This window comes from Oncorhynchus kisutch, linkage group LG2 (genome assembly GCF_002021735.2).
Source record: "Oncorhynchus kisutch isolate 150728-3 linkage group LG2, Okis_V2, whole genome shotgun sequence".
Taxonomy (NCBI): Eukaryota; Metazoa; Chordata; class Actinopteri; order Salmoniformes; family Salmonidae; genus Oncorhynchus; species Oncorhynchus kisutch.
Window position 1 is genome coordinate 51,597,233 of NC_034175.2, and position 18,708 is coordinate 51,615,940.

Sequence of the window (18,708 nt, forward strand, 5' to 3'; positions counted from 1 at the left end):
AGAATTTGTTCTTAACTGACTTGCCTAGTAAAATAAAAAATACAATTAGTATACACACAAAGTCCCAATGCAAAGTTAGACCTGACTTTACTTTCTCAAGTTGTTACATAAAAACGATCAGAATGCCAGAAAGTGTTTTTGCAGCGTTTGACATAATATGGAGTACCCGGAAATGTCAAATACAGTGTATTCGGGAGTATTCAGACCCTTTTGACTTTTTCCACATTTTGTTACGTTACAGCCTTATTCTAAAATGGATTAAATAATTCCCCCCCCCTCATCAATCTACACACAATACCCTATAATGACAAAGTATAAAAAGGTTTTTAAACATTTTAGCAAAATGATTAAAAATAGAAAACTGATATCACATTTACATAAGTATTCAGAACCTTTACTCAGTACTTTGTTGAAGCACCTTTGGCAGTGATTACAGCCTCAAGTCTACTTGGGTATGATGCTACAAGCTTGGCACACCTGTATTTGGGGAGTTTCTCCCATTGTTCTCTGCAGATCCTCTCAAGCTCTGTCAGGTTGGATGGGGAGTGTCGCTGCACAGCTATTTTAGTATTTAAATTACTATTATTATTATTATTATTATTATTATTATTCAAATGTAGAGCATTTGATTGCTAAATCTGGGAGTGAATGAACGTAATGGGAAACGGGTTGAATTTCCAATGTGTTTTGTTTTGAGTCAGTGAGGCTTCTGACCATACTGTACAGTTCTCCATCAGGCCCTTTGTTGAGCGGAGAGAGAACCTTTGAGTGTAGCTGCTGTCCATAGTGCTGCAGTCCGTCAAGACTCAATATGACTCAAACACAGCTGAAGGTGCCCGTTGACCATCTAATAGCATTTTCGACTCCTCTGTATCTGAGACTTCTAAATTCTGACACTGTATAATATAATGCCTGTTTATATGAGAAATGTACTGCACCTTCTGTTTTACTATAATACCGTCTGGTCTTGGTCAGTATCCGTGTTGCAGAATTCTGTATGTTTTGCAGTTGACCAATAGCTTTCTTGGGTAGACCAGACAGAAGAGCATTACAGTAGGGAAGCCTTCTTGTAATCAAAGCATGGATGAGTCTCTCTGTATCAGCCTGAGAGAGAAATGTCCTCACCTTGGCAATGTTCTCCAGGTGGTAAAAAGCTATTGTGGTTACATTCCTAATGTGTGTGTGATGAAATTTAATTCAGAATCTAAAATAATAACTAGGTTTTTTGCCTGGTGTTATCTGTATTGCCTGTGAATTCAAATGTGTGGCTAGATTCTAAGTAAAAGGTAAATAAATAAATAAATTCTCTCTGTGCTTTGGCTCCAACAATAAGTACCTCGATCTTGTCTTGATTTAGCTGGAGGAAGTTGTGAGCCATCCAAGTATTTAAATCACTAATACGGTTTATTAATTTATCCGTAGAGCTAAAATCCTCTGGTGACACATAAAGTTGTGTATCGTCTCTGTAGCAGTGACAATCAATGCTGTGCTTTCTGATAACGCTGCCATGGGGTAACATATAAACTGAACAGTGCCGGACGCAAAATCGAACTTTGGAACGCCAGGTGATATGTATTTTCTCTGAATTATGTTCACCAAGGGTGACAAACTCTTGACTGGTTAAATAGGTGCTAAACCAATTTAGAACTTGACCGGGTAGGCCACCCACCTCTCCAGTCTGAGTACAAGGACAGAGAGCTGTTTGGCATCTGTGTTGGTCCTAAGATAATTTACCACTTTAACTAAGGCTGTCTCTGTAGTGTGGTGGGCACAAAAATCTGATTGGAATTGTAAAAAAATACAGTTGGCATTTAAAACTTTTAGCTGTTGCTAGCGTCCCACCTGGCCATCATCCGGGGAAATTGCAGAGCGCCAAATTCAAAAACAGAAATAATCATAATAAAAAGTGTTATACATCGGCTTAAATATTAACTTCTTGTTAATCCAACTGTTGTGTCAGATTTCAAAAGGGCTTTACGGCAAAAGCATACCATACGATTATCTGAGGACAGCGCCCAGCACACACAACATTACAAACAGTTACCAGCCAAGTACAGGAGTAACAACAGTCGGAAATAGCGACAAAGTTAATAACTTACATTTGATGATCTTCATATGGTTGCACTCACAAGACTCCCAGTTACCCAATAAATGTTTATTTTGTTCGATAAAGTCCCTTTTTATATCCAAAAACCTATTTTTTTTGGTGCGTTTTGTTCAGTAATCCAATGGCTCCACGGCGGTCACAACAGGCAGATGAAAAATCCCAAAAGTATCAGTTAAGGTCGCAGAAACATGTCAAACGATGTTTATAATCAATCCTCAGGTTGTTTCTAGTCATAATAATCAATAATATTTCAACCGGACAATAGCTTCGTCAATATAAATGAAAAACAAGAAAGGTGCACTCTCGGTCGCGCGTAGTAAACAGCTCTGGGAAACTGCAGGGTCCACTCATTCAAAGTGGTCTTACTCTCTCATTTTTCAGAATACAAGCCTGAAACAATTTCTAAAGACTGTTGACATCTAGTGGAAGCCATAGGAAGTGAATTTGAGTCCTAAGTCAATGGATACTGTAATGGCATTCAATAGAAAACTACAAACATTAAAAGAAAAACACTTCCTGGATGGATTTTTCTCAGTTTTCGCCTGCCATATCAGTTCTGTTGTACTCACAGACATTATTTTAACAGTTTTGGAAACTTTAGTGTTTTCTATTCAAATCTATATGCATATCCTAGCTTCTGGGCCTGAGTAGCAGGCAGTTTACTTTGGGCACACTTTTCATCCGGAGGTGAAAATAGTGCCCCCTACCCTAGTGAGGTTAAGAATGGAAGGTTGGAGATTGGCCAAAAATTGCTGAACGCTGAAGAATCAAGATTACTTTTCTTCAGAGGGGGTTTCACCATAGCTGGGGTTTTTTGCAGTGGAGAAAGTGCCTTTGAACAGGGAGTGATTAACAATAGCTTTCACTTCTTCAGATATGCAATTCATTTTTTTTATAAGAAGGTGGTGAGGATAGGATCCAGAAGGCAGGTAGAAGGCTTAAGTTGTGATATCACTTTCCTGAGCATGTCTGTGTCAACCAGGGAAAATAAATCCGTAGTGCCTTTGCGTGGTAAGCTGGGAACGTATCATCAAACTTCTCATCAGGTCTTGCATGACTGATACCCAGCCTAATGTTGGTTATTTTATCTCTGAAGTATGCCGCAATCTCATCACATTTAGATTAGGAGGAAAGTTCACATAGGTTTGTGGGGTAGGATTTATCAGGCTATCAATGGTCGAGAAGAGCACTCTTGAATTATTCTGATTTAATAGTGATCAAGTTAGAATAAGCATTTCTAATTGCCTTGTTGTATATGCCAAGTTCCTCTCTCAGAATATCATAATTGACCTGCAACTTTGACTTTCTCCACTTCCGCTCTGCCTTTCTGCAATTTCTATTTAATTGATTAGTTTCCTCACTCATCCAAGGGGCTCTCCCTTTTTGATGTGGCCTTTTTCAACTTTACTGGAGCCATGGCATCAATGGTTGCCCTTTAATTTGCTATTAAAGTTATCAACTAAATCAACACAAGAGGAAGGCAAAATAGGGGATGGAGTATTGTTCATACACTCAGTAAAGAGGTAAGATAGCGTTTCTTAATGCGTCCAGTATTACCCTGTGCTATGGGCAACATGGTAGTACAAAATACACAGTGGTGATCAGATAAAGCAACATCAACAATAGAGGATATGTCAATAGAAAGCCCCTTGGTAATAACCAGGTCCAAAGTATGGACGCGGTTATGGGTTGGCCCAGTAACATGTTGGGAGAAAGTCCATAGTAGAGGTCGACCGATTATGATTTTTCAACGGCGATACCGATTATTGGAGGACCAAAAAAGCCGATACCGATTTAATCGGGCGTTTTTTAAATATTTGTAAAAAAAATAAAATATTAACATTTATTTATTTGTAATAATGACAATTACAACAATACTGAATTAACACTTATTTTAACTTAATATAATATATCAGTAAAATCAATTTAGCCTCAAATAAATAATGAAACGTGTTCAATTTGGTTTAAATAATGCAAAAACAAAGTGTTGAAGAAGAAAGTAAAAGTGCAATATGTAGCATGTAAGAAAGCTTTCGTTTAAGTTCCTTGCTCAGAACATGAGAACATATGAAAGCTGGTGGTTCCTTTTAACATGAGTCTACAATATTCCCAGGTAAGAAGTTTTAGGTTGTAGTTATTATAGGAATTATAGGACTATTTCCCTCTACCATTTGGATTTCATTAACCTTTGACTATTGGATGTTCTTATAGGCACTTTAGTATTGCCAGTGTAACAGTATAGCTTCCGTCCCTCTCCTCGCTCCTCCCTGGGCTCGAACCAGCAACACAACGACAATTAGCGTGCGCTAACTAGCTAGACATTTCACTTCGGTTACACGAGCCTCATCTCGGGAGTTGATAGGCTTGAAGTCATAAACAGTGCAATGCTTGACGCACAACAAAGAGCTGCTGGCAAAATGCATGAAAGTGCTGTTTGTTTGAATGTTTACGCACCTGCTTCTGCCTACCACGGCTCAGTCAGATACTTGTATGCTTGTATGCTCAGTCAGATTATATGCAACGCAGGACACGCTAGATAATATCTAGTAATATCATCAATCATGTATAGTTAACTAGTGATTATGATTGATTGTTTTTTCTAAGATAAGTTTAATGCTAGATAGCAACTTACCTTGGCTTACTGCATTCGCGTAACAGGCAGTCTCCTTGTGGAGTGCAACAAGAGAGAGGCAGGTCGTTATTGCATTAGACTAGTTAACTGTAAGGTTGCAAGATTGGATCCCTCGAGCTGACATGGTGAAAATGTGTTGTTCTGCCTCTGAACGAGGCAGTTAACCCACCGTTCCTAGGCAGTCATTGAAAATAAGAATGTGTTCTTAACTGACTTGCCTAGTTAAATAAAGGTATAAAAAATATTTAAATATCGGCAAATCCGCACCCATAAATACCGATTTCCGATTGTTATAAAAACTTGAAATCGGCCCTAATTAATCGGCCATTCCGATTAATCGGTCGACCTCTAGTCAATAGAGCTCAAAAGATTCATAAATTCAATGGGCTTTGTCGACATAAATATTTAAATCGCCCCACACAATGATTTTATCAAGGACAATAGTTCAGATAAATCAGTAAAGAAAGTGGGGCAGTGCTATGGTGACCTATACAGGGTTATGGCCAGCACTGGTGGCCGACATTTAAACAGTATAGCATGATGCTCAAAATACCCAAAGACGCTGATCGAAATGCCCTTACAGCTGAGAGCATTAATAAAAATAGAGGCCGTCGCCCCACTCTTTTCCCTTTTCTGATAGAGTATGAAAAGCTGCAGTCCGGGGAGGCTTCAATAAGAGAAGCACTACAGTCTGAAGACAGCCATGTTTCAGTGAGAAACATGCAATCAAATTTGTGCTCAGTAATGAGGTCATTCACGAGAAAGGTTTTACTTTTGATTGCTCGAACATTTAAAACAGCCATATTCAATGAGTGTGGGCTACTCTGCCCCTGGGGCATCTGCCTCGAGGTAACAAATAGAATAACTACCAAATGATTAACTTTACAACCATTTTTTCTGACAGTCTCCAATCTTTCATAATGGTAACACATGACAGTTTGTATAAACTTACTAGAAGGCGGAGTTAAAGGAACATTACTCATAATAACCATAGTGCCATGTCTACAGGAGTTGATATGCTTTCCAAGTCCTCCGTTGCTTATTCTGACCGGGAGAACTGGAGCACTACCAGACCCTGTCCGTCAGTCTCTAAAACAGTTTCGATGTTGCTGGAAATAATACTGGAACCCCTGCGGTTGGGGTGAATCCGGTCTCTTTTTTTAAGAAGTGCTGGTTGCTCCCACAGCAAATCAAAGATGTCACAAAAAGAGACATTCCTGTCGTTGCAAACTTTCTTCAGTACTTGTTCAGGGCAAAGAGTTGGCTGAAATGTTCCAAATCCCTTCGGCAGCCTGAGAGAATTATTCTCTTCCCTGTGCTAGCGAGAGTGTTTAAAAAACATTTTGTTTATAGTCTTCCCTCAGTTCCACAGATGACCTAAAACGAAGGTCATTAAAACTGTTGGTATACACCAAGGATCTGTGCTGACTCCCGGGGCTTGTAGGTCCATCTCAAGCAGGGCAAAGCTGTTTGATAGCTGGATCAGATCTTCTCAGGTAGGCCGCGGAGTTGATTTTGGACATCTGTCCGTTAGATTGGGACAGATCAACGCCGCCCGACTTATTGACAACTTTGCTACAGGAGGCATTTAAAGCTGAGATCGGGTTTGCCTGGGTTACAGCAAGGTCGGGTGTACTTAGAAAGCAGGTCATCTTTTTCTCCCAGCCAAGCTAATAGCCGGAGGATCTCTTCCCTAAACTGCTTGATGGTGGTGCATTTAGGGCAGACAAATCCCTGTCCATCCAGTTCCACCTTCATCTTGATCTTGTGATTGTGTGGAAATCCTCTCCCACCTGAAGTATTTCTGCCCAGACGTAGATAAAAACACCGGTGGGCTAGCGCTGCTAGCATTCGCCTGCTCTGTTTTGAGGATGACAAGTAGCAGTTAGCTGCTAACCAGGAATCCGGGGACACAAACTTGCGGTCCCAGCCGTAAAGGCTGACCGCGTCGCGGAATCTGTAGCAGTACAAACTTTAGCTATGATTTAAAAACTATTTCATGAAAAAAACATACTGAGTGTAGACAGTACACTGTTTTGTTCTGTGCTTTGATGATATCTGAAGGTTATCTTGGGTATATCTAGCCTGTCATCGGTATTCAAACTTTGCTACAGGACAGGTGACACTCTCCCTGACATTCTGCTTCTCTGTCGTTGTTTGAGTGACTAGGATCTGTCAGTGTCAATCAATCACTCCAGCCAGACTTTGATGTTTTCTTTTCTCTCTGTCCTCTCTTCTTGTGATGAACAATACATCTGTCTGACTTGTGTGCTCAGCACACTCCAATGTGTTTTCTTAGGCTTTGTGGCAGCCTCTCCTTTAGCAATTGGATTACCACAGCATTGCATAGGGCTAGGCTGGCCTGCTTTGAAGTAGAAACCAGGCCCTAACAGACTCAATAAGCAGACTGGCTGTCTCTGAACCTGCTCTGTCACCGATAAACAGGATTATAGTGGAGAAGGGCCTGTCAAGGCTGCACTTCCTGAGATACTGATTCTTCTGAAGACCCCTTGGGCATAGATCCATGCAAATTGTTATTGACCCTTTGTGCAGGTTAGATGTTTCTGTTCAAATGGTTTTTAGGAGAACACCTTCCTTCAATCCTTTTGATTCTGCCCTATCATTTTCCTGTGTATCTATTCTATCTATATCGCATTGTCAGAGTTGTTCCGTTTTGCCCAGTCAGCCTTACTGAGGAAGTGAGTAACAGGTTAGGCTAGAGCTGCTGTGTCATGGCAGCTCTACACAGCTAGCACCACTGTTCTGCTGATCGACAACAATATGATACTGTAACTGTACCACCATTCTACTGATCAACTCACATCTACATCCTTATAGGGTTATAGGTGAAGGGAAGGGTGCTGGAGGTTCTGCAGCACCCCTGATAAATGGAAATGCATTTTGCCGAAGTTATAGAATTACTGTTGTCAGTTCAGAAAGAAATGAAATAGTTCAGGATACAGCAGGAGTAGGCCTATAATTTAGCCACAGATAAATAGCTTGTTTTTAAAAAACACAGATTGGAAAGCAAATGGCTCCAGCTGAAAATAGAAGACAAACATACCAAATATGTTATCAGCTTCCAAATAGGCCTATTGAGCGAACAGCATTGTTTTACAAAGTTAAACGAGAGAGAGGCTTTTTACACAAAGGCTGAGTGAGCCTTGCATTCTTGGGTGAGTCAGTGGAACTGGAAAGTTTTTTGAGGACTAATTTCCTCCTCATATTGTCCAGTATGTGTGTCTCCACACAACTAGGCTATTTATGGATTCAAGACAAGGTTGTTGTTATTGATCTCAGATTCTCAAGATGAAATGCGTTCATAAAAGGGCAACTTTTTCCCGGACCCGAGGCTACAAAAAATGTCCCCATGTGTGCAACTTCTGCAAGTGTCTCTACTGCGCTATGCCAGAATGCAAAAGTGATGATAGTGCCATGCAATGCTTTATTATAAAGGTGGGGGTGTTTTCAGGCATTCCGGTACCTCCCAATTTACATGCAGTGGAGAGAATGCAACACCTTAGCAAGCACCTACACCAATTAATATATGTCTGAGGAACACATCTCAAACACTCTTCATGTGTTAGAAACACAAAAGTGAAAATGGTGACCTGTCTCCTCTCCCTGACCCATGCTCTGTAATCCAATCATTCAGAGTGATGACTTTACATGGGTTGCACAGGCCCATAGCCTCTCTTGAAGATGGAATATGTTCTCTTAAATGAGTACTACAGTATGCATTATGCTTATCTGGACCTGATGGACAGGCTGAGTGTTATTTACACTGAATTCATGGTTTAAAGTTACATAACAGTATGAGTGTGTACTGTAGCTCCTAGCTAGCATATTTGCAATTGTTTCAACGGCTGTGGTTAAATGAGCTAGTGCTCCATGTGCAAACAGTTATGCCTAAATCCGTTATCAACAATACACGCGATAGGTAGCTAAGCGCTGACAACTGTCCTAATGTCCTAACCCAACAAGCAGGTCCCATCTCCAACATCAACAATTTGCACGCTGATTAGACCTACACAACAACTGATTGTACTGTCAGCGGTTGGAATTCTATCTCAGATGCCCCATCATGACCTCCTTTATGAGTGACCTTTAACCCTGAGGTCAGTGGCTATCAGTGTGCAAATTGATTTAACAACTCATGGTGTAATTGTAACAACATACAAGAACTCAAAGTCCTTTTGTTCACCTGACCTAGAATTCCTTACAATCAAATGCCGACCGTATTATCTCCCAAGAGAACTCTCCTCGCTTATCGTCACAGCCGTGTTTATCCCCCCACAAGCGGATACCAAAACGGCCATCAGGGAACTTCACTGGACTTTATGCAAACTGGAAACCATATATCCCGAGGATGCATTTATTGTAGCTGGGGATTTTAACAAAGCTAATCTGAGAACAAGGTTCCCTAAATTCTATCAGCATATCGAATCCAGTACACGAGTGAGTAACACACTCGACCACTGTTACTCTAACTTCCGCGATGCATTCAAGGCCCTCCCCCGCCCTCCTTTTGGCAAATCTGACCATGACTCCATCTTGTTGCTCCCCTCCTATAGGCAGAAACTAAAACAGGAAGCGCCTGTGCTTAGGTTTATCCAACGCTGGTCTGGCCAATCGGATTCCACGCTTCAAGATTGCTTTGATCACGTGGACTGGGATATGTTCCGGGTAGCCTCAGACAATAACGTTGATGTATACGCTGACTCGGTGAGCAAGTTTATAAGGAAGTGTATAGGAGATGTTGTACCCACTGTGACTATTAAAACCTTCCCTAACAAGAAACCGTGGCTACATGGCAGCATTTGCGCAAAACTGAAAGCATGTACCATCGCATTTAATCATGGCAAGGCATCTGGAAACATGGCCGAATACAAACTGTGTAGTTATTCTCTGCGTAAGGCAATCAAACAAGCAAAGCGTCATTATAGAGACAAAATGAAGTTGCAATTCAATGGCTCAAACACGAGACGTTTGTGGCAGGGTCTACAGACAATCACGGATTACAAAAATAAAACCAGCCCTGTCGCAGACATCAACGTCTTCCTCCGACACAAATTAAACAACTTCTTTGAGGACAATACAGTGCCATCGACATGGCCCGCTACCAAAGACTGTGGGCTCTCCTCCTCCGTAGCCGACGTGAGTAAAACATTTAAACGTGTTAACGCTCGCAAGGCTGCCGGCCCAGACGGCATCCCTAGCCGCGTCCTCACAGCATGCGTAGACTAGCTGGCTGGTGTGTTTACGGACATATTCAATCGATCCCTATCCCAGTCTGCTGTTCCCACATGCTTCAAGATGGCCACCATTGTTCCTGTTCCCAAGAAAGCTAAGGTAACTGAACTAAATGACTATCGTCCCGTAGCACTCGCTTCTGTCATCATGAAGTGCTTTGAGAGACTAGTCAAGGATCATATCACCTCCACCTTACCTGTCACCCTAGACTCCAATTTGCTTACCGCCCCAATAGGTCCACAGACGATGCAATCGCCATCACACTGCACACTGCCCTATCCCATCTAAACAAAATAAATACCTATGTAAGAATGCTGTTCATTGACTACATCTCAGCATTCAACACCATAGTACCCTCCAAACTCATAATTAAGCTTGAGACCCTGGGTCTCGACCCCACCCTGTGCAACTGGGTCCTGGACTTCATGACAGGCTGCCCCCAGGTGGTGAAGGTAGGAAACAACTTCTCCACTCCGCTAACACTGGGGCCCCACAAGGGTGCGTTCACAGCCCTCTCCTGTACTCCTTGTTCACCCACGACTGTGTGGCCATGCACGCCTCCAACTCAATCATCAAGTTTGCAGACGACACAGTGGTAGGCTTGATTACCAACAACAACGAGACAGCCTACAGGGAGTAGATGAGGGCAATCTGAGTGTGGTGTCAGGAAAATAACCCCTCAATGTCAGCAAAACAAAAGAGATGAATGTGGACTTCAGGAAACAGCAAAGGGAGCACCTCCCTATCCACATTGACGGGACAGCAGTGGAGAAGGTGGAAAGTTTTAAGTTCCTCTGCATACACATCACGGACAAACTGAAATGGTCCACGCACAGACAGTGTGGTGAAGAAGGCGCAACAGATACTGCTGCACTGTCAGATCTAGAAGCATAAGCATTTCGCTACACTTGCAATAACATCTGCTAACCATGTGTATGTGACCAATACATTTGATTTGATCTATTATCAGTCTTCAGAGTTGGGATTCCCCCAAATGTTTGCCCTTTACCACCTTATCCCACTGACCTCAGACATACAGTGGGGCAAAAACGTATTTAGTCAGCCACCAATTGTCCAAGTTCTCTCACTTAAAAAGATGAGAGAGGCCTGTAATTTTCATCATAGGTACACTTCAACTATGACAGACAATGACAGCTGCCGTGTGCTATTCTGACTTACAGAGACTACACACTGAGGAAACACACAAACACATGGACATACTTGACACACACACACACACACGGGTAAGTCTATGTCAGAGAAAAGGAAATGGCCTGCCTCCACTATAAGGACGGGGTGTGGATGTTTGTGGTAATTCTGCCTGCCCCTCCTGTCTTCTGTTATGGGTTGGTCTTAGCTAGTCAGGGCTTCATTCCTGCCCTTCTGTCTCTACAGGTAGCCACAACCTCATTCTTTACCTTCTAATAGCATTCTGAAAGATAGCAATCTCAAAGGTTTCCCCTAGCTACTAACTACACGATACCAGCAAGACCCCAACAGTTAGGCTACAACAGTTAGCCCATCTTCTCCATGAAAGAGACTTCTTTGTTCAATAACATGAATGGTGTTCGTTTGTGGAAGGTTGATCAAATATGTCCCCTGTTCTCTTCTTGTTTGTTTCCATGGGCTAGCCAATGCTTAGCCTATTTAATGGCTTGGGCCAAACTTGAGGGAGTCTCTTTTTTGACCCATTTTACCTGCAAAACTAGTCACTTTAAGACACGTCCTCCCAGAGAAGAGGCAGTCCGATCAGGCTGTAGATCCCAGATTTCTGTCATGTAGTGTCAAACATCACAAATTAGCTGCTTCCTGTTTGTCATCATGTTGCAGACTGATGCCCTTTTCTATCCTTTTGGACAGGCCTGTCCCGTTACTGGCACTGTGCTTCCGCTGTCTGTGTGTGTGCGGGTGTGTGTTTGTGTATCTATCCCTGTGCATGTGTGTGAGGGGAATGTGTGTGTGGTCACTCTGTCCTCAGCCCAAGTCGACCCAGCCTGGCCCTACCCTGCCCTGCCCCGTCTGGTGATGGTGTGTCATTTTCACTCACTGCCTCTGCCCAAAGAATATTGCTTGGAGGGGGAGAAGACAAAGGGCTAGGGGAGTGCAAGCGGTAAACCTGCTGAGTAAAACATCAGCTGCCACTAGGGTTGCAAAGGGTCGTAAACTTTCCAGTAAATTTCCAGATTATCCCCCGGAATCTTCCATGGAAATGTTGCTTAAATTCATCAAAAAAAGATGGCTTATAACAGTGAACCTTTTTTGTGGGATACACACAAGGCAATTCTAGATCTTGTGGCATATTTTGGTTGAACTATCCCCAATTCAATGGAATTGCAACCTTCTGCATGCACAGTGCATTTTTTCCATCACATGTAAAGTTGATTCTCAAGATCTTGCATGCTAATGAGATGCTATTGAGCTCACACTACTACACTGTCTGAGCCAACGACTATGTGCTTTCTGGTAAGTTTTTGATTACAATACTGGATGGGGTGAATATAATTTATATTGTAAATAGTAACCTACAGCAAAGTGTTTAAATCATTTCTAACTTGTTAACAATTTCTGCTAGTTAGTTTTTTGCTACCATGTGGGTTTTAGCTTGCTTGAGCCTGCTAACTGAGGAGTGTTAATTCACCTGTTTCCATACTTGTTTCATTTTAAAACATTTATCTTTTTAAGGAGTTGTTTAATGTAACTACTTAACTATTTATCTGTACATGGGAAGGAAATTTTCATTTTATTTAAATAAATAAATATTTTTCATCTTTATAGGAAAATGCCACCGGCACTATCTGATGTGTGGAGACATTTCACTGCAGCGAATGTAGAAGGAAAATATGTGTACATTTGCAAATACTGTGCCAAATCATATGTGAAGAATGCAACAAAGATGCAGAATCATCTGGCCAAGTGCATAAAGTTCCCTCAGCGCTCACAACAAGCAACCTCTGACAAAAGTCCCTCTACTTCTATTCAAGGTTAAAATGGTAGCAACAGCTCATGGTCCTCCTAGAACCATGTTTTTTTTACTCAATGGAGTCAAAGAAATGTCTCAGAGAAATGCTGGGACAACAGACACACCGGTCTCTACATTGCAGATGAGCTGAAGGCAGTCATCAATGACCTTGGACCACAAAAAGTATTTGCACTGGTGACAGACACTGCTGCGAACATGAAGGCTGCTTGGTCTGAAGTGGAGGAATCCTACCTGCACATCACACCCATTGGCTGTGCTGCTCATGCATTGAATCTGCTCTTCAAGGACATCATGGCAAGGAAATGGTTCGGTATGTGAATGGTCATCAAGTTATAGCAGCAATCTACCTCACCAAGCAAAATTAGAAGATTAAGAGCACCACATTGAAGCTGCCCAGCAACACCCGTTCGGTGGTTGACAGTCTCCTGGAGGGGAAGGAGTCTCTCCAAGAAATGGTCATATCACAATCTGCCGATATGGACAGCCCCATCAAGAGGATCCTCCAGCCTGAAACTCCTGAAACCTATTGCAGTAGCCATTGCACGGATTGAGGGAGACAATGCCATCCTGTCTGATGTTCAGACTCTGCTTGCAGATGTAAGAGAAGAAAACCGTACTGCAGTTCTGAAATGCATCAAAAAGTGTAAAGACTTCTGCCTGAAGCCCATACACGCCACAGCGTACATGTTGGACCCCAAGTGTGCTGGCAAGAGCATCCTGTCTGGTGCAGAGATCAACAAGGCCTATGGTGTCATCACTACTGTGTCTCACCACCTTTGCCTGGATGAGGGCAAGGTTCTTGGCATTCTGGCAAAGTACACTTCCAAGCAAGGGCTTTGGGATGGAGATGCAATATGGCAGTTGGGCCAACATATCTCATCAGCCACCTGGTGGAAGGGACTTTGTGGATCTGAGGCTCTTTCCCCTGTTGCCTCAATCATCTTCCTTTAACTCAGCTTTTCATTTATCCTGCGCTCATACACCGACAGATTGTCATGGAGGAGCATAATACTTGTTACGTAATAATGTTCGCCTAACAAACCTGCAAATCCTCTCTATCGTCACTTCATCATAACAGTGTATTTTTTACATAGTGTCAGTATGTTGTGTGGTCACGTTGCTACGCATCCTGCCTGCAGTAACCGGTCCCATGCGCACCTCCAGAACATCAGAACACTGGTCCCTTACACACTGTTAGTCTGGTGTTTTTAGGCAATCAGAACATTGATGTCCCGTGGTTTGGGCCTAATACATAGAAATAGATGGAGTGTTTATATTAATCTCTATGGCCTCTCTCTTATAACTCTCTACCTATGCCTCCAGCACCCATCTCTATACTGAACTATGTGAGATGGAGGAGGTGTGGGGAATGTAACTCGTGGATGGTAGTGAGCTGTCTAACAGGCTAGTGTTAGTTCTGTAGGGATGGTTGTACAGCCTCAGGCAGGAGCAGGGATGTGGCCTTTACTAGATGCAGTAATGTGGAGGTGTGGAGACACAGAGCCAGGGCTAAAGCCTCTGCACACACGCAGATACACACCGCTTATCTGGAAGCCCTGTCCCATGTAATATCTCATCTCGATCTGAGATGTGACCATAACACAGCACTAGGGAATGGCTGAGTCTAGTGAATATGCATATAGGGCCTTAAGCATGAAGAATACACGTTGGAGCTTAAGTTCAGGCCGAACCGTCGGCCTTTAGACCCTGGGGCGGCAGGGTAGCCTAGTGGTGAGAGCGTTGGACTAGTAACCGGAAGGTTGCAAGTCCCCCGAGCTGACAAGGTACAAATCTGTCGTTCTGAACAGGCAGTTAACCACTGTTTCTAGGCCATCATTGAAAGTAAGAATTTGTTCTTAACGGACTTGCCTTGTTAAATAAAGGTAAAATAAAAAAAGATAAGTCTACTATGTCCAGTAAACGATAAATACCAGAGCTATAGCCGTAGTACCTCCTGTAGTGCTGCATTCAGCAGAGAGAAGATATGATGGATAGGCTACTCCTCTCTATATAACTGGAGGAGGAGACTCTTATTTCACGGTTTTCACTTCAGGAATTCAAGCATTAACAGGGGGAGTCAGGGAGCATCATATGTGTAAAGTGGACTGGAAATACTGGTGTGTGTGTTTGTTTCGTGTTTACTTGTTAGTTTTTTTACCCTACTTTAGTACTGCCTGCTGACTAGCCTACCTATTGCTGAGTCACTGTGCTAGGCTGCTGGGAACAACACACACAGTAGCTGTAGCATAATATTATCAGGATCACTCACTAACAGCCCCAAGCACTGGTCTAGGACCAGTCCAGTCAACCCCCAGTTCTGACTCCAACCATGGTAGTGCTAAGAACACAAAACTGATCCAGAATCAGCTGCTAAACCTTTGATATGAGGGAGGGAAGGAGGGTCAGGCATCCAGAGTAATGACAGGGTGCTATGTGTTAGGTAACTATGGTGTAGCTCTGCCTCTGGGCTCTGTCTGTCCGGACAGGGACAGGTTGTCTAACTGGCTGGCTGTCCTCTCCTCCAGCCATTCAACCACTCAGCCCAGCTGTTCCCCTGACTCATGGAAAATCACTGCAGTGAGAGCCCACAGTGTGTGTGTACGTGCATATGAATCTGCATTACATCCATGCCTGTCTGATCTAATATGTACTTCTACTGTCTCAGCAGAAAAGGGAGGGAGGTCACTCTGCATTTGTGTGTGTGTGGTTTGTCAAGCTACTGGAAGTAAAATAAAAGAGAATGGGCTTTGCCATGATTAAATCTAAGCCTGGTCCAGCCACATCAGAGGAGTGTGGGGGGGAATCCTTTTCCATGACTCACAGGGATGAATAGCAGACATGTTTGAGTGAATGAGATGTCATTAAGTGTCCATTGTAATACAGATTGGCTGATGGATTTTGGCACAAGAGGAAACTGTCTACTAATGGAGAACACATATAGCTGACTATACCGAGCTAGGACTGGCTGGCTATACCGAGCTAGCCCTACTGGCTGGCTATACCGAGCCAGCCCTACTGGCTGGCTATACCGAGCTAGCCCTACTGGCTGGCTATACCGAGCTAGCCCTACTGGCTGGCTATACCGAGCTAGCCCTACTGGCTGGCTATACCGAGCTAGCCCTACTGGCTGGGGCCGCTTGCTTTGTGTGGCATGTCTTCATGCTAGTAGGATGGGCATGTACTCCTCTGATGTCCCCTTCCTTGTTTATTATCTTTGACAGCCATTCAACCACTGTGTGTAGGTGCTGTTTGTCATATATAATTGTCTGAGTCATTTGTCCTCTTGGCAAGTGATGCCACTGTATGCTAGAGATGGCTACAGCATACAGTGCTGTAGAGAGAGCTGCAGGTTTAATGGGGACGTGGGTCCCACAGCGACTGAGCTGAGCTTATTTTTACCAGCGTGTCATCAGACAGGAGGGCCACCAGCCTCAATATCCTGTAGCATATATCTCTGGGTGGGTATCCATACTCTGCTACTCGCTAGTTAGCCAAGGTGGGACAGACCGACAGGTCTGGGAATTGTCTAATTGTGTTGTCGGTCAGAATTGATTTGGGCTGGTGGGAGAGGGGAGAGTGTACATTCTGCATCTATTTATTCTTCATCACCACCTCCTGTGAACTTTTAAAACAAACAAGATAAAGAAAGTGTTGACTATAAGTAGAACGGTAGACCCAGTCAGTCTGCCAGCTTGTCTCAGGACATCAACATTCCCCTGGTGAAAGTCACAGAGGGGAAATGACAGAGAAGGCCATGTTGAAATGAAGTGTAGAGTATTCATGATCATAGGACAAATCCCTACTATGTTTACCAGCCCTGAGCCAGGGGGAGACAGGAGGGGGTAGCCATCTGTCTGTCTGAAGGGACCAGGGAGTGGGAGGGGTCTGTCTCTCAGACTGGGGGTGGAGACTAGAGAGAGGACGCACACACACACACACATACACGCACACATACCCACACACACTACCAACAGGCAGGAAGGGGGCACTGCAGCAGCCATCCTCCATCCGCCTCTCCTCCTGATGACCCTGCCTCCCGGTACTATTGGCCAACACCCAAGTCTGACATTGTGTGTGTCTGTGTGTAGATGAATACAGGGAGAGTGTGCATATGAGTGTAATCATACGCTTTTGACAGCAAATGGGGTAAGCAGATTCTGGGGTGAGAAGTTTCTGTCCATAGAGGGAATCTAAATTCTGCTCCGAAAAGAGACTAAATGTGGTTGAAATTAGAGCTGCAGTTTGGGGCTCTTTTTAAGGTCTGACTCACTGTACTGTTGTCCTCTCCTCTGGCCACCCAGTTTTAGTTCTCTCCTCCAGGCCTTTTGTTTCAGGCTTGTCATCAGTATAATTACTGTAATTCCCATTTGTCTGCGCCTGGGAACAAAGGATCAGGATTATACCCCCAGAGGAGACATGCCTGCTGCTGGTAGTGTTCAAGTAAACTTTAACCAGTCTGTAGCCTAAATTGAGGAAAGGATATTTTGTTAAAGTTGTGCAGTATAAGGAAGCTGACTGTTTACTGTTAAATTGGATAACATGGACCAGGGTTCCCCAATATTTATTCAGTTATTTATTTTATTATTGGACATAAGACTAAAACACCAGCCAATCAGCACAATTATTTTTTTAAATTCCTCGAAATATTCCAGAACATAAAGGTTTAAAATGATTATTTTAGTCAAATGTTAAATCTATTTTTAGGATTTTTGCGGTCAATTTACAGTCAGCAAATTATTTGTAATTAAGTAATGGCCCCCTGGCCATCGGCTGAAGAAAAAAATCGACCCGTGGCTGAATCAAGTTGATGATCCCTGAAGCTGTAATGATGTCTGGAAAATCCTACATTTCTCACACCTACCAGTAGATGCCAGTATTCTTCAATGCAGCTGGGATCCTTGGTCAGTGTGGCATGTTATTTACAAGATTTAGGTTCCAAAAATTGCACCATGGACTGAGCAAGCTCAGGTGATGCTTATGTGTCGTTATGGTGTTAGCAGGGCTACTCTCACTAGACGTTCATTGAGCAGCTCCCTCACCCCATGACAAGGAAAGTTGAATACATTGGGGGGGCAGTGCACTTAGCTTACATCAGCCATGGTTTCACCCATGGTGGGTGGCAATTCTTTAAATAATTTTTCTATGGCAGTGCTGTACTAAAGTGTAATAGGTCAACATTACGAAGGTTTCAGAGCAGCAGCGTCATCCATTGTTCTGTTATGAGCAGATCAAGTGAGGATTTTTCAGTTTACCCACAATCCTTTGCAACAATAATTTGCATACGGAACTCAATCTGAAGGTGGGGGAAATTGTTCGTTTTAGTATAATAATGTTGGTAAAAAATGACATTTTATGATATTGTAATTTCTATGTGGCTTTTCATATTTTGTCATTTTGTATTTTTATGTTTATTAAAAATGTCCCTCTTGTGTTTTCCAGGTGGCTTTGCTAGGTATAGACCTTTTATCTGCCTTAGTGACAAGGTTACAGGACCGATTTAGGAACCATGTGGGAACAGGTAAGATTGTCATTTTATTATTTAAAAAATATAACTTTCTTCATGGTTAAATTAATTCAAATATAAATAGGTTTCTAGACAAAATGTCTGACTAAAAAACACTGTATTGTATCCCTGCATAGACTAGACTATTGAGCTTCATTGGATTTTAACTCCTTGTTCACACCTTTAGATAACAATGCTACCTCTTTCCCTGTCTGTTCTTCTCTTCTCTGTGT

General features: G+C 42.8%; 1 protein-coding gene and 1 non-coding gene across 21 annotated transcripts in view; one reads left to right on the forward strand and one right to left on the reverse strand.

Moving 5' to 3' along the window:
- The window catches only part of clasp1a (cytoplasmic linker associated protein 1a), an 88,205-nt gene that overhangs the window by 12,220 nt on the left and 57,277 nt on the right, over positions 1-18,708 (forward strand). For all 20 annotated transcript variants that reach the window (XM_031797302.1, XM_031797324.1, XM_031797286.1 and 17 more), the window contains exon 3: positions 18,412-18,490. In XM_031797302.1, coding sequence (XP_031653162.1) covers positions 18,412-18,490 — 79 coding nt within the window. The remainder of the gene's footprint in view (positions 1-18,411; positions 18,491-18,708) is intronic.
- Positions 17,904-18,028, reverse strand: LOC116356898 (U4atac minor spliceosomal RNA). The gene has a single exon (XR_004205196.1). It is a non-coding gene; the product is annotated as a U4atac minor spliceosomal RNA (small nuclear RNA).